Here is a 24,791-nt window from a genome sequence, read left to right as displayed (position 1 = left end):
TAGAATGTCAGACCCAGTGGAGGGAATAGAATATTATGACCAGAGGTTGTCCAATGTAAGTGGCTGGAAGGAGAATGAAGACAGGCCCAAAGAAAAGCATTTCTTCTCTGAGCTCATAATTGGTCCACGGAGGTCCTTATCACAAGACGTAATAATCATCACTAGTTAGGATGTTTTCCGAAGGAAATCAGATACATTCCTGAAGTGCTGGTTATGATAAATAGTTAAAGAAATAACAAGGGCTTTTGTTGTTGGTGCTGCTGCTGTTGTTTTTTTTTCTCAATGTATTTTTTTCAGAGTATTTAAGGGTACACCTGGAATGTTAAGAACAGATAAAATGTGTAAAAGATCCATATTCAATATTTCTGTACAGAAAAGAGTTCCCTAAATAGTTTTGCTTGAATAGACATTATATTTTACTGCATAAAATAGTGTAAAAGGACAGGTTCGGATGCATTTTTTCTGTTGCTTAGCCCTTGTAGTATTAATATTTTATTATTGTTATATTGTAAAGTTTCTACTAAATATATTTCCTGGAAAGCAACATATTTTGGTAATATGGTTTCTTACTTGAAAGAGAGAGTGAACATAGCTAAACAACAGAATTTTTTGCTATATTACAGGAAATTACTGTCCCAGATCTGTCACCCTGACTTCTCTCATGGTATCACCACACTACCTGATCAACTCACTTGGACACTGCTTCAATCTCCTTTTCCACATGTCCTTTCTCCTTCTCCAAGTATCTCTTCTCCTTCTCCTTCTCCTTCTCCTTCTCCTTCTCCTTCTCCTTCTCCTTCCTGGAATTGGAATGATTGCCAGCAGTGTAAACCCATCTCTAACATGTTAATGCTTGTCTTCTGCAGCAATGTTTTTCTCTAGACCATTACCCATAGTTTTCAACTGTGATAGGACTATTCTAAAGAACATGTCACGTTGTCTTGTGTCCCCACCTTCTCTCCAATTTAGCTCCACAAGTTTATGAGAAGTGTTTTCTTTGAAAACAGTGCTGAAGAAAATATTTCTTTGGATGATAATGGGCATATAATTGCTGGATTTGATATTTTCAACTGGGTCACATATTCAAACAACACATTTACAAAAGTCAAAGTTGGATGGGTAGACCCAAACTCTTTTTCTTCCAAATCACTCAACATTCATGAGGACTCCATTGTATGGCCCACAAGATTTAACCAGGTATATATTTTGCACAGATCTAGGGATAGTTTAACCTACATTTTGAATATTCAAAAACTGTTGACTTGTTCATCTGTTGGAACAGCGTAGCCTTATTCTGATATTGTAGTTGTGCTTTGAAGTGGGATGTGCTCTAGAGTTTAGTGTGCAATTAGATGTCAGTATCTTGACAGCCTTCTGAATAACTTCAGAAGAAAAGTGTTGTGCTGCTTAGGTCTCTGTCACCCAAATTGCTCAACATTCAAAAGGACTCTATTGTATGGCCCAGAAGAGTTAACCAGATACATGCAATATTTTGCATAGATTTGGGGACGATTTAATCCACATTCCGAATATTCAAAAAGTGGTGCCCTGCTGTTTCTACTGTAACATCAATAGCCCTATTCAGATACTGAAGTCATGTTTTGAATTGAAATTGCTCCCAAGTGTGGTATGTGATTCCATGCCACTACCTTGATGACTCTGGCTGACCATGAGAAGAGAAGTCGGGCCAGGCTTGGTGAGAACTGGCATAGCTGCCCAAGTGAAAACTCCAGGGCTTAGGTGAGGCTGTGGGGAAAACTCCTGCAAAACAATAGTAAAATACTTCCATGCTGTTGCCAAGGAGCTGAGCCTGATTCAAAGCAAGTTTGAACTTTCCAATACTATTAGTATTAGAAAGTTAAGTGTACCTAATACTTTACAAAGTAAATTGGACCCCAGTCCCCTTCTGCTGCATTTCAACACATTACTTAGCACATATCTTTCATTATAGCCAGGTTGCGCAGCACTCTGGAAATGCTTGCCATGACACAATGATCAACGTTATAGTCATCTCACAATGTCTCATTCTGAGGGTCCCCTCAAGCAATGCATATAGAATATGTCTCTCTGCTTCAGAAAGAGCAATGTCCCCAGGGCATGTCAAAACTACCAGACTGATTCTTCAATTTTTCATCTCCTTTACTCAGAAAAGACCCGGTTCCCAGTGTAATGACAATTGTCATTCTGGTTCGAGTAGGGCCAAAATAGAAGGAAAGCCATTTTGCTGCTATGACTGCCTTCCATGTCCAGAAGGGAAGATTGCAAGTCAGAAAGGTAAGGTATGTTCAGTTCATGAAAATTAACCATTCCATGAAAACCTGCGTGGAATAAATCCAGAACATTATGGAGTACTGTATATGTTACATACTATCGGAGATAATAAAGGACTGGTTGGGATGAGGGAAAGAAAGGAAAATATCTTCTCCCTAATTACCTTCCCAGGAACAATGAGCCTTTTCATCTCGGCCATAAGACAACCAGCCAGTGAATGTTGATAAAACCCAGACAAATAGGGAGGAAGGCTCTGGAAACTAAAGGAAGTTTAACAATAACTCTCCGAGGAAACGAAGTTCATGAAATACTGTCTACCTGTTCTCTCAAAAGCAGTATGGCCTTTGTACTTCTGCCCTAACATCCTCACTACAGACCTGATGTGCTGCTTTATTCAGTCAAAAACCTTGCTGCTCTATCCAATCACATGCATATTCTAATTTGCATAAATCTGTATTGAGGGCTTGCATCTCCCTCTTTCTTACGTTAGCCAGGCTACCTCCAGTAATATGAACATGCAACAAAATTGTGGGCTGGTCTCCAGTTTTAAACGAACTCTTTAGAAAACCGGTGAGATTAATCTCTCCAGTAACTCCCCTCCAGAAGCTGTGGTATGGGAATCTCTTCCTGTGTGATATTTTGAAAATGGCACATAGAGATATATACCTGAGATACATATTTAGAAAAAGCTAGGAATTCAATTTTCTCCAAACCATTCAGATGAAAGTCTGAATTCTAAAAATTTTGCTTCCACCATCCACCTTTCCCCTGTCACATTCAGAGGCATCTATGGCTTCATCTGCTCTTAATTTTAATACTTTGAACTATAAAATAATAAACATAATAAAAAATTAGTTTGGTCCAATTTTGTATCAGTTCTAATATTGACTAGATTAATCAAAGAGCTGAGTTTAGTCCAATTCTAGGCAGTTTCATTGACAGTATTACAGAAGCAGTTTATTACTGACTTCTGTCTAGCTAATAGCTCTTTAACTCCCAGGTAGCCTCTCAACGAAGCATTAACTAAGACCCAGAACTTTAAACTTCTTACTTCAGTCAGTATTAGCCATATCTTGATCAATGCAGAAACTTCTATATTGTAAAAATAGCAATTTCTTTTGCAGACATGGATGATTGTTTTCCATGCCCAGAAGGAGAGTATCCAAACAACAACCATGACGTGTGCCTTCCAAAACATATAGTCTTCCTGTCTTATGAAGACCTGTTAGGGACCACTTTGGCCACTACAGCAATTCTCTTTTCTTGCACTGCCACTGTGGTGCTTGGGGTCGTCATCAAATACCAGGACACCCCCATAGTCAAGGCCAACAACCGGAACATCACCTACATTCTCCTCGTCTCCCTTGCGCTCTCGTTCCTTTGCAGTTTATTATTCATTGGACACCCTGAAAAGGTGACCTGCCTTTTCCAACAAACTGCTTTTGGGATCATCTTCAGGGTGGCCATTTCTTCTGTACTGGCCAAAACCATCATTGTGATTTTAGCTTTCATGGCTTCTGTGCCAGGATCCAAGATGAGGCGGTGGCTGGGCAAACAATTGGATAATTACATTGTTGTTTCCTGCTCCCTCATTCAAGTTGTTGTTTGCATGGCATGGCTTGTAATCTCACCCCCCTACCCAGATGCTGATATGAACTTAGTGGCAGAGGAAATCGTCCTGGGATGTAACGAAGGCTCTACTTTCATGCTTTACTGTGTCTTGCTCTACCTGCTTTTCCTTGCCATTGTTGGCTTCAGTGTGGCTTTCCAAGCCCGGCATTTACCGGACAGTTTTAATGAGACCAAGTTTATCTCCTTCAGCCTGTTGTGTTTTTGCAGCGTCTGGCTCTCCTTTTTCCCTACGTATCTGAGCACCAAGGGGAAATACACGGTGGCTGTGGAGATCTTTTCCATACTCTCTTCCAGTGCAGGCTTACTTGGCTGCATCTTTTTCCCCAAATGCTTTGTTATTCTACTAAGGCCTGATCTGAACAATAAGAAGTGCTTAATGAGAGGCAAGAAAGAAGAAACATAATTCCATGATATTGTTTCAGTGAAAGATAGATTACTTCACTGAAGACCACGCAGAAATTGGAATTGGTTCAGAATGAAGCTGTCACAAGTCATGGGAATCCCCTTATCCCAATGAACCACCGATTCCCCTGAAATGTTATTTTCATTTTCATTTTCGTTTTCTTTCCTTCCTTCTCTTTTTTTTACTGGAACAATTTTGAGGATACATAACATGCTGTAATATAGCAGCTTTTCAAAAGAAAATTGATTTTATGAAGAAGAAAAAGAATACATAAGAGTGGTTTAACAAAAATGTGAAAAGAATACAACAAGGAGAAAACAAGTGTTAATATATTGTTATAAGAATAAACAATTTCAGTTCAACTGTATATATGCTTATCTAAAGCAAATATTATTCAAGGACATATATATTTCTAAGAGATTTATAAGACTATCATATATTCTTTTAACATACTGAATTTTGTATGAATACGTCCTGTATTTCATTATACTTGTCCATAGAAAGTCTATGTCTATAGGCAACCCGCTCATTAGTGGCAAGTGCAATCAGGTATTCAATGCATTGAATAAATGAGGCCATATGTTTATCTTTCCAATGCTGCAATATCAGCCTTTTGGACACAGTAAGGGCATGGAAAATCCATTTACGTTGTCCAGTTGTCAAGTTCCATCTATTTGGTGGTACATGGTTCAAAAGAATATTATCCTCTGAAAGTTTTAGCTTTTGTTGCTAAAAGTAGTGTATATTTATATAGTCCACTACTTTCTTCCAAAACTTAATTAATGTAGGACATTGTAAAACATATGAAGTTAAGACACTCACCCATTGTCTAGGCAGTATAATATGCTGTACTGAAGTAGCCTTGAGAAAAATGACCTGAATACTCAAATTACAATGTCATATTCCATACAATGTCATCCTATTGGTGTTCACTCTGTTTTTTCCCAAACTGTCCCTCATCATGAGAGTCATTGCCAAAGAGGCACGCCTGCTGATAAGGAAAGATCCAGGCTCACCCAGTGTTTGACTCCAGCGTCTCCACAAGCCTTGCACATATAAGCACCCACCATGTCTACAGCCTGCCTGAACCTTGATCCAGTGTCTGTCCCCAACACAGGCTGATTCTTTTACTATCTTGAACTCAGCTTTCCTATGGCTCACTTGCTCCATTCATTCTCCTCCATGGCTTTTCATCAAGGTGGAAATATCAGTCGACTTGCGTTTTTGGAATCTACTCCCATCTGCCTCTAGGTTCAGAGGGAACTAAAGCTGAAATCCCATCAAAGTCTCTTTGAAATTGCACAGCAGACAGATTTGGACACTATATCCATATTTCAGTGTTGGATCCCAAACTGGGAACCTTTGATACCTGCAACTGAGTTTTGTTTGTCCAGCATGCTGTGAAAGTGTTTCTTTGGCTTGTTTCAATGTCTTCTCTTCACCCTATTAGAGGTGAGGGACAGGAGGACCCCATTCTCTGAGAGATGTTCTCCCTGTGGTCAGAATGAACCTAAAACCACATCACGTGTATTTTTCTGCATTCCCTTTTTCACCAATTTAAGCACATACAAATGTTTGCTGCCTCCTAATACGAACCAAATCTGTTAGGGGAGACTGGCAGTCAGTTTCCTACTCACAGACTGGAATCCCACCATCACCAAAGACTTCCTGACCAGCTATCTGAAGCCATTTCCATAAGAAAGCAGAGGATGTCCTGAGCTTGGAGTGATGGAATTAGGAAGTCTCTCTCCTACTCTCCCTCCCTCCCTCCCTCCCTCCCTCCCTCCCTCCCTCCCTCCCTCTCTCTGTCTCTCTCATCTCTCTCTCTCTTTTATTGTACCTTTATTTGGTGTGATAGTATTTCTGTTTTCTATTATGTTTTCTGTTGTTTTACTGCATTTCACTCGTTTTTCCCCTATGGTTAAGTTTTAATTTTAACATTTATATGATCAGTACACTGTTTTTACTGTTTCTGGTGATTGTTGACGTGTATTTATATGTATATTGCTGGTCATTGACCATAACTAAATTCTGTTTGATTTGATGGATTTGGGTAGCATCCTGTGACTCACCTTCCTTGACTGGCATGATCTGTTTGGGCCCTTAATGAATCCTGCAGATCTGAGTAGGAAGTCATGGAATCCACTTATCCACTTCTCTTACTCAAGGAAATTGCCAACAACTCCTATCTCAATTAACCACTGATAGAATTTTTTTTTTTAAGTATAACTAAACACAAAGAATATCATATGTCTTGAGGCAAATTTATTTATTTATTTATTTATTTATATTTATATTTCAAATGTGTCACCACCCATCTCACTGTGGGGCGACTCTGGGTGGTTTACAGTAAAAACAGAATAAACATTAATTAAAATGGATCAATATTAATTAATTAATTAAAATATGCTAAAGAAGAAACTTCTTATTTTATACTTCCAAGACACTAATGTTAATTAGGCGTTAATAAACTCAGGGAGCATTGTCAAGGTGCCAGCCATCCCCAGGGTCAATGGTATCTTTCCTCGCCCCACGCAAGTTGGCAGAGCCAAGTCTTCAATTCCCTCTGAAAAATTGGGAGGGTAGGGCCCGCCTCACTCTGGGGGGAGAGTATTCCATAGGGCGAGAGCCGCCTGGTCCAGGAACGGGTGGAATTGGCACGAAACAAGGAGTTGTGCAAAGGCCCTCCTAGCCACGATTGCCACCTGCTTTTTGACCATGAGTCCTAAGTCTAGGAAGACCCCCAAATTGCACACCGGGTCTGTCCAAGGTAGTGCCATCCCTTCTAGCACCAAAAATGGTATAGTCCCAGAACCGGCAGGACCCTGAACCCAAAGCCACTCAGTCTTGCCAGGGTTCAGTTGAAGCCTGTTTTCCCCATCCAGACCCCCACAGCCTCCAGATACTGGGATAAGGTGTACACAACATCACTTACTTCACCAGGGGCAGAGATGTGTAGTTGGATATCCTCAGCATACTGAGGATACCTCATCCTGTGGCAACAAAGGAGCTCACCCAGCGTCCTTATGTAGATATTAAATAGGAGGAGGGAGAGTGCCAAACCCTGCAGCACCTCACATAACAGGTTCTGAGGGTGGGACCTCTCCTCCCCAACCACCACTGACTGGAATCGGTCCTGGAGGAAGGAGGTGAACCAGCACAACACAGTGCCGTCCACCCCCAATCCCCTGAGCCGATCCAGAAGGATAGTCCGGAGGTTGAGTCATGGCAACTAGACTTCTTTTCTTTTTGGTTAGAGACGTTTTGCTACTTGTCCAAGCAGCTTCTTCAGTCTGCTTGAAGAAGCTGCTTGGACAAGTAGCGAAACATCTCTAACAAAAAAGAAAAGAAGTCCAGTTGCCATGACTCAACCTCCAGATCATTCCACCTGGATGACTGAGAATCTTCAAAAACATCCAGTGGGATACCATGGTTGATGATATCAAAAGATGCCAAGAGGTCTAGTAGGGCAAGGATGGATATTGAACCTCAATCCAGCCCACCCCAGAGATCATCCAGAAGTGTGACCAATGCTGTTTCTGTTCCATACCCAGGATCCATGTAATCCATTTCATCCAAGACCTTCTGAAGCTGTTGTACAGCCACCTTCTCAACCATCTTACCTGAAAAAGGGAGATTAGATACTGGACAAAAAAAGTTGTCCACTATGGTGGGATCTAGGAATGGTTCTTGAGGAGGGGGTGCACCACAGCCTCTTTAAGAGGCAACGGAACAATCCCCTCCCTCAGATATGAATTAACCATCACTAGAGCCCACTCACACAACACCCCCAGGCCGGTTTCACAAGCCAGGAGGGGCATGGAATGACAAAGTAGGTGGCTCAGCTCACAGCTCAAAGGACCCTCAGGTCCAACAAGTTCAAAACATTCCCAGATACCAGGGCATGACTGCACCCCAGGCATTTCCTCTGGAACCACAGCAGAATCAGCGTCCAAGTGCAAATGAAGCCAAACAATTTTATCCCACAGTTGCTGAGCAAATTCCTCTGCATGCCCCTGCAAAATGTGCTCTGGGCCCCTTTTACCCAAGAGGGCCTATGTCACCCGAAACAGTGCTGCAGGGTGGCAATCTGTGGATGCAATAACGGCAGAGAAGTAATAAATATATCCCATTCATTTCTTGAACACTGGAGGTCTTCTTATCTGTATACTACAAAAAAATCTCTTGTCTGTACCCTTCAAGTGGGTGAAATGGTGTCTCACAGGGCAATATTTTTTGAACCAAGGTATCCCAAATGGGCTAACTTACAGATTGTGCCCAAAGTCTGGGACCCATTACTCCTGTGGAATGGAAATTTGGGGAATTTGTGGCTGCTTCAGCAGTGCACTGCAGCAGTCAGCCCAGGTCATGTGGTCATCATGGGCATATTCCTGACCTCTTTCCTGCCTCCATCTCTCCCCTGCATCCAATTGGCTAGCGGCAGGGCCTGACAGGTGAGCAGCTATTGGTTGCTTTGGAAATGAAGCAGGAATTTGAAATCTCTATTCAGCAGTCAGCAGTGAGGGAAGGATGAGGGAGAGACTTGGCTGCCGGCTGGCAAGGAAGGCCTGGCCGGCGGTGCCAGTGACCGATGGGTGAGCCCTCTTCCTCCCTCAAGGGAGGGGGCCTTGGGCATATATCAGAATGGGGAGCAGGGATGCAGTTTTGCTCAAGGTCCATGGCCCCCTTTGCTCCAACTCCACACAGCAAAGTGGCAGGCAGTTCCATGGGCCAACATAGGAGGAGGAAGGAGGGCTTCACTGGGGCTGTCATAAGGGCAGAGCAAATGCTGCAACCCTATGTTATATGTGGAAATGAAGCGGGAGGAAGGGAGGGAGGAAGGAAGGAAGGAAGGAAGGAAGGAAGGAAGGAAGGAAGGAAGGAAGGAAGGAAGGAAGGAAGGAAGGAAGGAAGGAAGGATGGATGGGTTTCTGGTCCTCCTTGCCAGCTTCCCACAAGCAAAGTCAATGGAGAAGCTGGCAGCAGGTTGAAGGTCACTTGCATCCCACTGCTTTTCTGACCTTGGTTATTCTGTTTCTCTGTTTAAGTAAGGAAATATTTCTGCAGTGATGACTGAACTGGTCACCGCTTGCCTAATACTGATTGTTTCTTTTCTCAATTTACCTTAATAAGGGAAATTACACAGTTGGTGTTTCTCATCAGTACATAAAGTAAGATTGGGGAGATACCAGCTGAGCTATGATAAACATCAACATGTTGACCTCTGAACTTTTTAATGAATTCAGAATGCCAAATTGGTCATTATTCCCCCATCTGACCACAATTATGAAATAACCATGATTAATGCTATCTCTTCCTGGTCCATGAACATTCCGTCGGGACAGGAGGATCAATCAACACATAACAATACTAATACTTCATGTCTCACTGAGAGTTGAGGCAGAGCTATGCTACTGTCATTTTGGGTGGTAGATGCTGCACCGGTCTGGGTTTAGATCGGCTGAGTGTTGCCACTGGAAGGAACACTATTTAAATGTCAGAAAGGGAACAGACATGCTGGAAGAAGGCAGGAACCCTCACAGACAAAGTGATGCTACCTGTGGCACTGATGATAGCTGTAGGGGCTCTGCCTCATGCCTCAAGTACGGTTTCTATTGCTAAGTGTCCTGTTGGTCAACCCCTTTCTATTCTCCACAAGTATTACCAGCCAGGCGATTCCATCATTGCAGGCATTTTCTCTCAGATCTACATTTTTTCAAGTCCAATCAGCTTTCAGAAACAGCCTTCTGAGGAGCGCTTTGATGACCTTGTGTAAGTAGTCTAGGCTTAACACATAAAATGCAGCTGAAATTCCCAGGATATTGTAGGCTTCTCGCTTACAGCTGCAACTTGGAGGTGAAAAGGCAACAGAATGCAATGAGAAATCTTTTCAGCCTTTTAGGCAATGCCTTCTGTCTCTTCTACCTTATTTTTCATGAGGGATGGGGGATAACGCTTCAGCTGTTTTTTAGAGCAGCACAGTACAAAAGTAGTCTTAGCTGCTTTTCATTTACTTCACAAGCTCAGTGATAGATGAATGTATGCTAGGGAGAGGGCAAAAGAGAAATAGGAGGAATGAGGGAGAAATTGTAAAATTTGATAGGAAGTCTAGTCCCCATAATGACAATAGTAACTCTACATCTCACTAAATCCAATGGAAGCATGAAAAAAATACACAGAATGTAGATTATGAGAAACGAGCCAGCCTGGTGTAGTGGTTAAAGCATCAGGCTAGAAACCAGACTGGGAATTATACTCCTGCCTTAGGCACGAAGCCAGCTGTGTGACCTTGGGCCAGTCACTCTCTCTCTCTCCGCCCTAGGAAGGGGGCAATAGCAAAGCATTTCCCAAAAACCTTGCCAAGAAAAAGCAGTTGCCAGGAGTCAACACTGACTGAAAGTCACCAAAAACAAAACAAAATATTATGAAGAAACGATAGGACCATGAAAGTTAAGAAAGTAAAATGCATCCTGATGGAATATGTTTCATGGAAGGGGAGGATCACCATTCTGCCCTAAATGACAGACATTCTCTACAGTAAAGACATAACCAGTTTGACTGCTCTCGTTATATTGTTCAAAGTTGTAAAAATTAAAGAAGTTAATGCTCTTTAGCTCATAATGCTTATAGGTACCACTACAATATCTGTCAAGGAAAGATAGTATGTTACAAACTGGTTTGTGAAAGTGAGCATGTGTATCTGTGAGAATGTTCAAATCTCACTTTGTATGGGAAAAAATGTTCCTAATCGTTCCATGCAGGTGACTTTTTTTCCAAGGATTGATTTTTCATAGCACTATGTCTAGATAAAATGAGCATTGCCATCTCGAAAATTGACCTAACTGAAACAATTTCTTTTCCCATAGGATGTTCACTCAGAATTACCAGCACATCCTGGCCTTGGCATTTGCTGTGAAGGAAATCAATGAGAATCCCCAGCTCTTACCCAATGTCAGTTTGGGCTTCCACATCTTAAACAGCTATTTTTTGGCAAGATGGGCCTATCTTGCGTCTCTGGAACTTCTCTCCACGCAAAACAAATTCATCCCTAATTACAAATGTGATCGTCACAGTGGCATCGTGGGAGTCATTGGGGGACCTAATTCTGAAGTCTGTCTCCACATGACAAGCATCCTGAGCACCTACAAAATTCCACAGGTATGTTATACGCATGGAATGACAGTGAGGAAGAACAAGATTTTAAATTTTAAGTATGGTTTGAGCATGGATGTTAGAAAATGGAAAATCTCTTTATTTAGCTCTGTGGCTTTTTTTCCTGAAGAACTGGCAGTGTTGTTGTTTAATCTATATTTGCATGTGAAGGGTGATCAGTTTATTAATAATGATACTTTATTGATTAGCCATTAGGCCTGATGAATTTACCATGAGCTCATTCTCTATCGACCTATCCATACGTCAACCCATCTTCTTACCTCAGGAATACATTTGCTTAAGAACCTTCCTTGAGGGACTTTACAAATCTCAGTATTTCTTGACATAGTAGCATTCAAAAATAGCTTCTCTGGAAGGCACATTTGCTGTTACTCCCCTTTTTCTAAGAAATATATAAAAGTGCAACAAAACAATGTAAGCATGGAGGGAAACCAAAACATTTCCGGGAGCCTACCTTTCAAGTGAGTGTGCTATCAAATTTATTGTCCTGCTCCTTCCTTCCCAACGGCCTCACCTAAAATTCTAAGATAGCTTTACCGTATCAGAGCTGCATAATGCAGACACGCAGTAGGTGTTAACAAAAATACAGAAAAACAAACAAAAAAAGCCATCATCTTTTGCTGCCATTAAATGGTTGTCTGGATCTTGACAGCCCAGTTATTGTAGTGCCAAGTCTAGTAACATCTGAGCAACTGAGAGAAGTCAGGCCCACCAGATGTTTTCATGTTACATGCAGGATGATCATTTTACAGAAGAACCAAGTCCAGTACAACCCATGCATCCAAAGACGAGGATTTCAAAAAATTATAAAGTGACTCAGCAATCAATTTTGTATGGCAAATTTATATAGCAAAACAACCAGTACCTTTCAAATGAGTACACCATACGATTTATCGCCATGATGTCTCATCTCCTTCAATCTATTCTTTCTTAAGATCTTATACGGCTCTTCTCCAATAATAAATGACAAAACCAAAGAAGATTTCTTCCACCAGATGTTTCCAAATGGGACCCATCAGTATATGGGAATTCTTGAGTTGCTACTGCACTTCAGGTGGACCTGGATTGGTGTGGTTGCTTTTGATGATGACAATGGAGAGATCTTTAAGCAGGAGATACTTCCCATATTTTCTCAACAGGGCATCTGTGTGGAGTTCTTAGAAACAGTGCCCAAAATATCTTTTTCAGGTGACATTGCAGAAAAAGCAATGGATTGGTTTGGAACTTCACGTATTGTCACAGGAAGTACTGCCAATACTGTTATTATACAAGGTGAAATACATACTCTTAGTGTCTTAAGATCAATTTTCCACTTTGCACAATTTTATGATGTGACAATTGAGAGCCGAGTGTGGATTATGACAGCCCAGATGGGTTTTGCATCACTTGGGTTTCAAAGAGATTGGGACATTCATTGCCTCCATGGGGCTCTATCATTTGCCATTCATACCAATTATCCTAGAGGATTCCTGAAATTTCTGAAGGAAAGAAACCCTCTCTCAGAAAACAGAGATGGCTTTATCAGAGTCTTCTGGAAAGATGCATTTAACTGTGATTTTTCAAATTCCATTCTAGAGAAGGAGGCTGACGATATCTGCACAGGGGAAGAGAAGCTGGAGGCTCTACCTGGGACCATGTTTGACACAAGCATGTCTGGCCACAGTTATAGCATCTACAATGCAGTTTACATCATGGCATATGCTCTGCATGCCCTAAGTTCATCCAAGTCAAAAGAGAGAGCAAAGGTGAAACGGACAAGACAAGATGGACTAAATGAAGAGCCATGGAAGGTATTTTGCAGAACAAAGAGTTATCTTGAGTAGACAGTAGAATGTCAGACCCAGTGGAGGGAATAGAATATTATGACCAGAGTTTCTCCAGTGTAAGTGCCAGGAAGGAGAGTGAAGAAAAGGAAAAACATTTCTTCTCTGAGCTCATAATTGATCAATGGAGGTCCTTATCACAAGAAGTAATGATCATCACTGGTTAGGATGTCTTCGGAAGGAAACCAGATACACTTCTGAATGGCTGGTTATGATAAATAATTAAAGAAATAACAAGGTTTTTTGTTATTACTGCTGCTGCTGTTGTCGTTTTGTTTTTAAATGTATTTTTTCAGGGCGTTTATAGGTACACCTGGAATGTTAAGAATAGATAAAATGAGTGAAAGATCCATATTCAAGATTTCTGTCCCCAAAAGAGCTCTTTAATTTTTTATTTGGAAAGACATTTTGTTTTACTGCATCAAATAGTGTAAAAGGACATCTTCAGAGTCATTTTTTTCTGTTGCTTAGCCTCTCTAGTGTTAATATTTTATTATTTTTATATTGTAAAGTTTCTACTGAATAAATCTGATGGGAAGCAACATAATTTGGTAGTATGGTTTCTGACTCTAAAGAGAGAGTGAACATAAGTAAACAGGGATTTTTGCTATATTAAAGGCAATTACTCTCCCAAATCTGTCACCCTGACTTCTCTCATGGTATCACCACACTGCCTGAACAGCTTACTTGGACAGCGCCTCCTTCTCCTTCTCCTTCTCCTTCTCCTTCTCCTTCTCCTTCTCCTTCTCCTTCTCCTTCTCCTTCTCCTTCTCCTTCTCCTTCTCCTTCTCCTTCTCCTTCTCCTTCTCCTTCTCCTTCCTGGAATTGGAATGATTGCCAGCAGTGTAAACCCATCTCTAACATGTTAATGCTTGTCTTCTGCAGCAATGTTTTTCTCTAGACCATTACCCATAGTTTTCAACTGTGATAGGACTATTCTAAAGAACATGTCACGTTGTCTTGTGTCCCCACCTTCTCTCCAATTTAGCTCCACAAGTTTATGAGAAGTGTTTTCTTTGAAAACAGTGCTGGAGAAAATATTTCCTTGGATGATAATGGGCATGTAGTTGCTGGATTTGATATTTTCAACTGGGTCACATACTCAAACAACACATTTACAAAAGTCAAAGTTGGAGGGGTAGACCCAAATTCTTTCTCTTCCAGATCACTCAACATTCACGAGGACTCCATTGTATGGCCCACAAGATTTAATCAGGTATATATTTTATACACATCTGGGGATAGTTTAGTCCACATTTTGAATGTTCATAAGTGGCTCCTTGTTCATCTACTGAAGCAGTGTAATCTCACTGAGGTTTGGAAGTTGTCTTTTGAACTGAGATGTGCTCTCCAATTTGGTCTTCAATGACAGTATATTGACAACCTCGTAAATAACTTCAGAGGAAGGGTGTTATGTTGCTTAATCCAAAATCTCAAGTTCCTAATGGGGGAGCAGTGAGGAAGGCTCGAATATATGCCTCTTAAGATCAATGGATTTATTCTACATTGTCTTTATTCTAGCTAGCAAAACAAAGCAAGACAAAACAAAAAATAAAGTTGGAGAAAGAAGTGTATCCCATAGGTGAGTCAGACAATACATGGTACAAGCTTTCATTTAGCGGGCTTCACTGAAACAAGAAGGTATTGGTATTAACATTAAATCATCTAATTTGCTTAGGCAGATTGTTGTTGTTTCTTATTCTATCACTATGTATTCCAGTCAGAAAATAGATTTCTCCAGGTGATCAAAGTAAACAAACAATTTCTCTTTCATTGAAATTAAAGACAAGAAGAAACAAAACAGCTGCTGGGTGGGCATTCAAATATGCTCATGTTTGTGCTTTCTGGTGTTTGGGAATGGTGGTTTGAGCTAAAAATCTTGCTAGCCAAAAGAAGATGTTTTTAAAATGCCATCTTGCATGAGGCAGATTAATCCAATTGGCTATACTGATCTTTACTACACTGGGTGAGCATAGCGATCTCCACAGTATGGTGGAAAGGAAACTAGCTATTTTTTTATCCCTTTATGTGTGTCTTCTTTGCAAGGACTAATGCCCCCATGGAATGCCAAAGTAATCCTTAATCCATTCATCTTCATCTTTCAGGAAAGACCCCGTTCCCTGTGTAATGACAATTGTCATTCAGGCTCTAGTAGGACCAAGATAGAAGGAAAACCCTTTTGCTGCTATGAGTGCCATTCATGTCCAGAAGGGAAGATGACAAATCAGAAAGGTAAGCTGTATTCAGCTTATAACATTAAACATTCCATGGAAACCTGTGTGGAAGATAATTGAAGAGAAATTGTCCCAGTTGTGTAATATAGGAGAAAAATTGGTGCTGATGCGGATGAGTGAAATAAAGCAAAACATTCGATCCTCTCCTTAATTCCTTTCCAAGTAAAAACATGCCAAGTGAGCTCAGCCATTAAAAAAAAATTAGAGGGCCAAGGATTTTTTAAAAAGTAGGAAAAATAAATGAAGTTGCACATAGGCTCTGGGAACTGAGAACAATTTAACAGTAACTTGCTAGGGGAAAAAAAAAAACTAAATTCATTGAATCGTGCCTCTTTGTTTTCTCAAAACCACCACTGCATTGCAGCCCTGCCTCATTATTTCATAATTATGCCCTCACTAAATCACCCTCTGGCTGCCATAACCAATGAATTACAGGTCATCTCCTGTTGGGATTATTGCAATCCGTTTCACATGGGGCTGCCCTTGAAGACCACCTGGAAGCTAGTTCAAAATGCAGTGGTTCAAGCAGTAATGGGCTCGTCTCAGCATGCCCATGTCTCACCATGCTAGGCAAGCTGCATTGGCTGCCAGTCGGGTTCCGAAAGCAATTCAAGGTGCTGTTTATTACCTATAAACTCCGTATGTCCTAGGGCCTGGACACCTCACAGATCACTTATTTCCAATAGTTTCTGCCCACCCGGTACATTCCAGCAGAGTGGGTGTGCTCCTGGTCCTCTCCATTAAATGTTGCCATCTTGTAGGACTTAGGAAGCATGTGTTCTCTGTTGGGACCCCCACCTTCTGGAATAGGATCCCCCCCCCCCAGAGATAAGGAAGGTGCCCTCTCTCCTAGGGTTCTGGAGAGCCTTGGAAACCTGGCTTTCGTACCAGGCCTGGGATTGATGTTTGTCATTGTTTGACGGGCCCCATTCTGTTTTGTGGATTTTGTTATAAGAGTATTTTAATCTGGGCTGCCTGTTGATTTAAGGTTTCTGGCTGTTTTTATGTTTGTTTGTTTTTTCAGTTTTGTATGATGCCCACAGTCCACCAGAATTGGGCAGCCAATAAATTTTAATAAATTAATAAATAAATAGATTTGCTTGTGTATCCAATCGTAGGCAAATTTCAATTTGCATAACTCTATATAATGGCTCTTATGCCTGCCTCTAAATCAATATAATAAGTCAACAATCTGTGCTTCAATGAAATTATGGGCTGGTCTCCAAGTTTAAATATATCTTAGTGAAAATTTGTGAGAGGAATTTCTCCTGATGTACCTTCCCGTCCATCAAGCGTTTCCATGTTTTATTTTGAAACTGCTACAGTGAGATAATATGTCTGGGATATATATTCACAAAAGGATAGGAATTCAATTTCCAACCATTGGTATGCATGGTTGGCTTCTGAAAACATTGCTTTAATCAACCATCTTTCCCTTATCCCATGAAGAAACTTCTGTGGCTTCACACACTGCTTTAATTTAATATGATGAACTTTACACTGAATCATAGCAACTACAAAATTATATTGGTCCAATTGTGTATCAGTTCAAATATTCAGTAGATCAATCACAGGGACAAAACTAAACGTCAATTTGACTTGAGTCCAATTCTAGACAGGTTCATGGATTAATTACAGAAGTGGTTTATTAGTGTCTTTAGTCTAGCCAATAGCTCTATAACTCCCTGGCAGCCTCCCATTGAAGTATGAACCAGGGCCAACTGTGCTAAACTTCTTACTTCAGTCAGTATTAGCCATCTCTTGTTTAACTGAGAATCTTCTAGAGTATAATAATAGCATTTTCCAGAACGCAGCCATGCAAGCTATTTTTGGAGCCCGAAAAAGGACCCACATAACACCATTGGTCCATGAGCTGCATTGGGTCCCGGTTTGCTTCCGGGTCCAATTCAAGGTGTTGGTTTTCACCTTTAAAGCCCTACATGGCATGGGACCAGGCTACCTGAGGGACCGCCTCTTCCTCACGACTTCAACCCATCCCACCTGATCACACAGAGAGGGCATGCTTCAGACCCCCTCGGCAAAAGAACTCCAACTAGCAGGGTCTGGAAGGTGGGCCTTTTGTCCTGTAGCCCCCACCCTTCGGAATATCTTGCCCCCAGAGGTGAGATTGGCCCCCTCACTTTTGGCCTTCCGTAGGGATCTGAAGACTTGGCTCTGCCATCTGGCCTGGGATGAGGAGGGAAGTCATCAAGTATGGGGTTGGCTAGCCCCTAAGAGGCTTGGCGTTGCTGCCTTGAACTATTGGCCTCCTGGATTTTTTCCTTTATTTTTTGTAATTGTGTATATAGGATTTTAATTATATACCTATTTACTGTTTTTAATGAGTTGTGAGCCATCCAGAGTCCCCCAAATTTAATAAATAAATAAATAAATAAATAAATAAGATTTTCTTTTGCAGACATGGATGATTGCTTGCCGTGCCCAGAAGGAGAGTATCCAAACAGCAACCGTGACTCCTGCCTTCCAAAACAGATCGTTTTCCTGTCTTATGACGACCTGTTAGGGATCGGTTTGGCCGCTACAGCAATTCTCTTTGCCTGCATTGCCACTGTGGTGTTTGGGATTTTCATTAAATACCAGGACACCCCCATAGTCAAGGCCAACAACCGGAACATCACCTACATTCTCCTTGTCTCTCTTGTGCTCTCGTTCCTTTGCAGTTTATTATTCATTGGACACCCTGAAAAGGTGACCTGCCTTTTCCAACAAACTGCTTTTGGGATCGTCTTCTCAGTGGCCATTTCTTCTGTATTGGCCAAAACTATCATTGTGATTTTAGCTTTCATGGCTTCAGTGCCAGGATCCAAGATGAGGAGGTGGCTGGGCAAACGATTGGATAATTATATTGTTGTTTCCTGCTCCCTCATTCAAGTCGTTGTTTGCACAGGATGGCTTGTAATCTCACCCCCCTACCCAGATGCTGATATGACCTTAGTGGCAGAGGAAATCATCCTGGGATGCAACGAAGGCTCTACTCTCATGTTTTACTGTGTCTTGCTCTACCTGCTTTTCCTTGCCATTGTTGGCTTCAGTGTGGCTTTCCAAGCCCGGCATTTACCGGACAGTTTTAATGAGACCAAGTTTATCTCCTTCAGCCTGTTGTGTTTTTGCAGTGTCTGGCTCTCCTTTTTCCCTACGTATCTGAGCACCAAGGGGAAATACACGGTGGCTGTGGAGATCTTTTCCATACTCTCTTCCAGTGCAGGCTTACTGGGCTGCATCTTTTTCCCCAAATGCTTTGTTATTCTACTAAGGCCTGATCTGAACAATAAGAAGCAGTTAATGAGAGGCAAGAAAGAGGAAACATAATTACATGATACTGTTTCAGTGAAAGATACATTCATTTACTGAAGACCACTCAGAAACTGGAACTGGTTCAGAACGAAGTTGTCACAAGTCATGGGAATCCCCTTATCCCTTCTGATTGCTCCAGACACTTAACAATGTCCCCTAGTTTGGAGCCCTAACCAAACTGCTCCAAACTAATTATGACCCTCCAGAGATATCCACCACAACTATAATAAACAGAATATAAACTGTGAACCATGTAAGGTTTACCCCGTTGAACTGCAAAGAAACTCTCGTGACACGTAGGTTCAGCAAAGAAGTTTACTTAAGCGTAATGTAGGTAGGTACAGACAAAGCCAGGGTTGGCTTGGCATAGCTTACATGGTATTTCATAGTTTCCCCATTCCCGTGCTTTACCGTCTTGCTTAGTTACAGATTACCCGCAGTAATCCCCCCTCACCGAAATGGCAGATTCAGTCCGGTGCTTTTGTCTTTCTGATTGCCGTCTATGGGTTGTGCTGTTGTTGCCTTTGTTGGGTTTTCCTGTTTGCATGTAAAGCTGGGAGTTCTCAGTCGCTCGTTGATTGCTTCGCTTCAGAGTCTCTGCGCTTTCCTTTGCCTACAGCGCTTGAGGGAAGCTGGCACTGATACAAAGTATCCACTTGCGGTTGGAGTTAAGCATCGCCACATGTCAGCAATCAGTTTGTGGTCTTGTCTAACTTCCCCTTTTTCGCTGCTAGCGCCTGGGGCGGTGAAATTGACTAGGCGAAGCTGAGCAGCGGCGTTCGCCTCGCTGTGCCGTGCCAGCTGAATCTGACAAACCACCCATTCTCCTGAAATATTATTTTCATTTTCTTTCCTTTCTTCTCTTTTTTTTACTGGAACAATTTTGAGAATACATTAACATGCTGTAAGGTAGCAGCTTTTCGAAAGAAAATTGATTACATAAAGAAGAAAAAAAATACATGAAAAAATACCAGAAAGAGAAAAAGTGTTAATATATCATTTTAACAATAAACAATTTCAGTTCTATATATGCTTATCTAAAGCAAATATTATTCAAGGACATATATATTTCTAAGAGATTTATAAGACTATCATATTTTTTTTTAACATATTGAATTTTGCATGAATATGTCCTTTATTTCATTATACTTATCCATACAAAGTCTACGTCTAGGCAATGCGCTCATAAGTGGCAAGTGCAATCAGGTCTTTAATCCATTGAATAAATGAGGCCATACGTTTATCTTTCCAATGCTGCAATATCATTCTTTTGGCCATAGTAAGGGAATGGAAAATCCATTTATGTTGTCCAGATGTCAAATTCCATCTACTTGGTACATGGTTCAAAAGCATAATATCCTCTGAAAGTTTTAGCTTTTTTGCTAAAAGTAGTGTAGATTTATATAGTCCACTACTTTCTCCCAAAACTTAATAAATGTAGGACATTGTAAAAACATATGCTTTAAAGAGACATTGTCCTTATTACATCTCTAACAAAATGCGGTTTTTGACCATCCTTTTCTATACAGATGTAGTGAAGTCCAATAAATTCTAAATACTGTTTTTTGTTTTATACGTAGGTCATAGTTTAAAGTCCACTGACATTCTTGCCAGAGAAGTTAAGACACTCTCCCGTTTTCTAGGCAATATAATATGCTGTACTGAAGTAGCCTTGAGAAAAATGACCTGAATACTCAAATTACAGTGTCATATTCCATACAATGTCATCCCAAAGAAGCAGGCCTGCTGATACTGAAAGATCCAGGCTCACCCAGTGTTTGACTCCAGCGTCTCCACAAGCCTTGCACATATAAGTACCCACCATGTCTGCAACCTGCCTGAACCTTGATCCAGGGTCTGTCCCCACCCTCAGAGCCAACACAGGCTGATTCTTTTCCTGAATCTGTGAGGGGAGACTGGCAGTTGGTTTCCTACTCACAGACTGGAATCCCACCATCACCAATAGACTTCCTGACTATCTATCTGAAGCTATTTCCATAAGAAAGCAGAGGATGCCCTGAACTTGGAGTGATGGAATTAGGAAGTCTCTCTCCTTCCCTCCCTTTATGTCTCTCTCTGTCTCTCTCATCTTTCTCTCTCTTTTACTCTTTTATTGTACCTTTATTTGGTGTGATAGTATTTCTGTTTTCTATTATGTTTTCTGTTGTTTTACTGCATTTCACTCTTTTTGTCCCTATGCTTAAGTTTTAATTTTGACATTTATATGATCAGTACACTCTTTCACTGTTTCTGGTGATTGTTGATGTGTATTTATATGTATATTGCTGGTCGTTGACCATAACTAAATTCTGTTTGATTTGATGGATTTGGGTAGCATCCTGTGACTCAGCTTCCTTGAATGGCATCATCTGTTTGGGCCCTTAATGAATCCTGCAGATCTGAGTAGGAAGTCACGGAATCCACTTATCCACTTCTGTTGCTCAAGGAAATTGCCAGCAACTCCTATGTCAGTTAACCACTGATAGAAATTATTTTTTTTAAATATAGCTAAACAGAAAGAATGTCCTATGTCTTGAGGCATCGTTATGTATGTATGTATGTATGTATGTATGTATGTATTTATTTATTTATTTATTTATATTTAATTATATTTCAAATGTGTCACCAGCCATCACACCGTGGGGTGACTCTGGGCAGTTTATAGTAAAAACAGAATAAACATTAATTAAAATGGGTCAATATTAATTAATTAATTAATTAATTAATTAATTAAAATATGCTAAAAAACAAACTTCTTATTTGATACTTCCAAGACACTAATGTTAATTAGGTGCTAAAATCTCAGGGAGCATTGTGAAGGTGCCAGCCATCCCCAGGGTCGATTGCATCTTTCCTCACCCCACACAAGTTGGCAGAGCCAAGTCTCCAATTTCCTTCTGAAAAATTGGCCTCACCTCTGGGGGGATTGTATTCTGTAGGGCAAGAGCTACCTGGTCCAGGAAATGGTGTAATTGGCACACACCACGGAGTTGTGCAAAGGCCCTCCTAGCCACGACTGCCACCTGCTTTTTGAGCAGCAGTCGTAAGTCTAGGAAGACCCCCAAATTGCACACCGGGACTGTCCAAGGTAGTGCCATCCCTTCCAGCACCAAAGACGGTATAGCCCCAGAACCGCCAATGCCCTGAACCCAAAGCCACTCAGTCTTGCCAGGGTTCAGTTGAAGCCTGTTTTCCCCATCCAGACCCCCACAGCCTCCAGATACTGGGATAAGGTGTACACAACATCACTTACTTCACCAGGGGCAGAGATGTGTAGTTGGATATCCTCAGCATACTGAGGATACCTCATCCTGTGGCAACAAAGGAGCTCACCCAGCGTCCTTATGTAGATATTAAATAGGAGGAGGGAGAGTGCCAAACCCTGCAGCACCTCACATAACAGGTTCTGAGGGTGGGACCTCTCCTCCCCAACCACCACTGACTGGAATCGGTCCTGGAGGAAGGAGGTGAACCAGCACAACACAGTGCCGTCCACCCCCAATCCCCTGAGCCGATCCAGAAGGATAGTCCGGAGGTTGAGTCATGGCAACTAGACTTCTTTTCTTTTTGGTTAGAGACGTTTTGCTACTTGTCCAAGCAGCTTCTTCAGTCTGCTTGAAGAAGCTGCTTGGACAAGTAGCGAAACATCTCTAACCAAACAGAAAAGAAGTCCAGTTGCCATGACTCAACCTCCAGACCATTCCACCCGGATGACTGAGAATCTTCATAAACATCCAGTGGGATACCATGGTTGATGATATCAAAAGATGCCAAGAGGTCTAGTAGGGCAAGGATGGATATTGAACCTCAATCCAGCCCACCCCAGAGATCATCCAGAAGTGTGACCAATGCTGTTTCTGTCCCATACCCAGGCCTGAATCCAGACTGAAAAGGATCCATGTAATCTGCTTCATCCAAGGCCTTCTGAAGCTGTTGCACAACCACCTTCTCAACCACCTTACCTAAAAAAGGGAGTTTAGATACTGGACAAAAAAAGTTGTCCAGTATGGGCGGATCTAGCAATGGTTCTTGAGGAGGGGGTGCACCACAGCCTCTTTAAGACGCAACGGGACAACTCCCTCCCTCAAAGACAAATTAATTATCACTAGAGCCCACTCACAAAACACCCCCAGGCTGGTTTCAAAAGCCAGGAGGGGCATGGAATGACAAAGTAGGTGGCTGAGCTCACAGCTCGAAGGACGCTCAAGTCCAACAAGTTCAAAACGTTCCCAGATACCAGGGCACAACTGTACCCCAGGGATTTCCTCTGGACCTACAGCAAAACCAGCATCCAAGTGCAAATTAATACGAACAATTTTATCCCACAGATGCTGAGCAAATTCCTCTGCATGTCCCTGCAAATTGTGCTCTGGGTCCCTTTAACCCAATAGGGCCTATGTCACCCGAAACAGTGCTGCAGGGTGGCAATCTGTGGATGCAATAAGGGCAGAGAAGTAATAAATATATCCCATTCATTTCTTGAACACTGGAGGTCTTCTTATCTGTATACTACAAAAAAATCTCTTGTCTGTACCCTTCAAGTGGGTGAAATGGTGTCTCACAGGGCAATATTTTTTGAACCAAGGTATCCCAAATGGGCTAACTTACAGATTGTGCCCAAAGTCTGGGACCCATTACTCCTGTGGAATGGAAATTTGGGGAATTTGTGGCTGCTTCAGCAGTGCACTGCAGCAGTCAGCCCAGGTCATGTGGTCATCATGGGCATATTCCTGACCTCTTTCCTGCCTCCATCTCTCCCCTGCGTCCAATTGGCTAGCGGCAGGGCCTGACAGGTGAGCAGCTATTGGTTGCTTTGGAAATGAAGCAGGAATTTGAAATCTCTATTCAGCAGTCAGCAGTGAGGGAAGGATGAGGGAGAGACTTGGCTGCCGGCTGGCAAGGAAGGCCTGGCCGGCGGTGCCAGTGACCGATGGGTGAGCCCTCTTCCTCCCTCAAGGGAGGGGGCCTTGGGCATATATCAGAATGGGGAGCAGGGATGCAGTTTTGCTCAAGGTCCATGGCCCCCTTTGCTCCAATTCCACACAGCAAAGTGGCAGGCAGTTCCATGGGCCAACATAGGAGGAGGAAGGAGGGCTTCACTGGGGCTGTCATAAGGGCAGAGCAAATGCTGCAACCCTATGTTATATGTGGAAATGAAGCGGGAGGAAGGGAGGGAGGGAGGGAGGGAGGGAGGGAGGGAGGGAGGGAGGAAGGAAGGAAGGAAGGAAGGAAGGAAGGAAGGAAGGAAGGAAGGAAGGAAGGAAGGAAGGAAGGAAGGAAGGAAGGATGGATGGATGGGTTTCTGGTCCTCCTTGCCAGCTTCCCACAAGCAAAGTCAATGGAGAAGCTGGCAGCAGGTTGAAGGTCACTTGCATCCCACTGCTTTTCTGACCTTGGTTATTCTGTTTCTCTGTTTAAGTAAGGAAATATTTCTGCAGTGATGACTGAACTGGTCACCGCTTGCCTAATACTGATTGTTTCTTTTCTCAATTTACCTTAATAAGGGAAATTACACAGTTGGTGTTTCTCATCAGTACATAAAGTAAGATTGGGGAGATACCAGCTGAGCTATGATAAACATCAACATGTTGACCTCTGAACTTTTTAATGAATTCAGAATGCCAAATTGGTCATTATTCCCCCATCTGACCACAATTATGAAATAACCATGATTAATGCTATCTCTTCCTGGTCCATGAACATTCCGTCGGGACAGGAGGATCAATCAACACATAACAATACTAATACTTCATGTCTCACTGAGAGTTGAGGCAGAGCTATGCTACTGTCATTTTGGGTGGTAGATGCTGCACCGGTCTGGGTTTAGATCGGCTGAGTGTTGCCACTGGAAGGAACACTATTTAAATGTCAGAAAGGGAACAGACATGCTGGAAGAAGGCAGGAACCCTCACAGACAAAGTGATGCTACCTGTGGCACTG

At 41.9% G+C, this 24,791-nt stretch overlaps 2 protein-coding genes across 2 annotated transcripts; both read left to right on the top strand.

Moving 5' to 3' along the window:
• The first annotated feature begins 3,397 nt into the window (after nucleotides 1–3,397).
• Nucleotides 3,398–4,306, top strand: LOC148215252 (vomeronasal type-2 receptor 26-like). The gene has a single exon (XM_088143947.1). The coding sequence runs from the start codon at nucleotides 3,398–3,400 to the stop codon at nucleotides 4,304–4,306; it is 909 nt and encodes a 302-aa protein (XP_088000073.1).
• A 5,569-nt stretch (nucleotides 4,307–9,875) lies between these two features.
• On the top strand, nucleotides 9,876–18,866 carry LOC112541920 (vomeronasal type-2 receptor 26-like). Its single transcript, XM_088143946.1, has 6 exons — nucleotides 9,876–10,078; nucleotides 11,173–11,464; nucleotides 12,415–13,269; nucleotides 14,824–14,884; nucleotides 15,349–15,534; nucleotides 17,956–18,866. The coding sequence occupies exons 1-6, from the start codon at nucleotides 9,876–9,878 to the stop codon at nucleotides 18,864–18,866; spliced, it is 2,508 nt and encodes an 835-aa protein (XP_088000072.1).
• Nucleotides 18,867–24,791: the final 5,925 nt, after the last annotated feature.

The sequence above is a fragment of the Python bivittatus genome, unplaced genomic scaffold, assembly GCF_059951505.1.
Source record: "Python bivittatus isolate LINGU-HERP-01145 unplaced genomic scaffold, Pbiv_v1 ctg000430_np1212, whole genome shotgun sequence".
NCBI lineage: Eukaryota > Metazoa > Chordata > Lepidosauria > Squamata > Pythonidae > Python > Python bivittatus.
Note: the sequence above shows the minus strand (reverse complement) of the source record. Positions and strands in the feature narration are given on the sequence as shown.

Bases quoted from the DNA above. Each gene is read 5' to 3' on its own strand.
- LOC148215252 (XM_088143947.1), top strand. From the start codon at position 3,398: ATGGATGATTGTTTTCCATGCCCAGAAGGAGAGTATCCAAACAACAAC.
- LOC112541920 (XM_088143946.1), top strand. From the start codon at position 9,876: ATGATAGCTGTAGGGGCTCTGCCTCATGCCTCAAGTACGGTTTCTATT. The intron at 13,270-14,823 runs GTATTTTGCAGA...TCTTTATTCTAG, and splicing joins TAAATGAAGAGCCATGGAAG to CTAGCAAAACAAAGCAAGAC. The intron at 15,535-17,955 runs GTAAGCTGTATT...TTTCTTTTGCAG, and splicing joins GAAGATGACAAATCAGAAAG to ACATGGATGATTGCTTGCCG.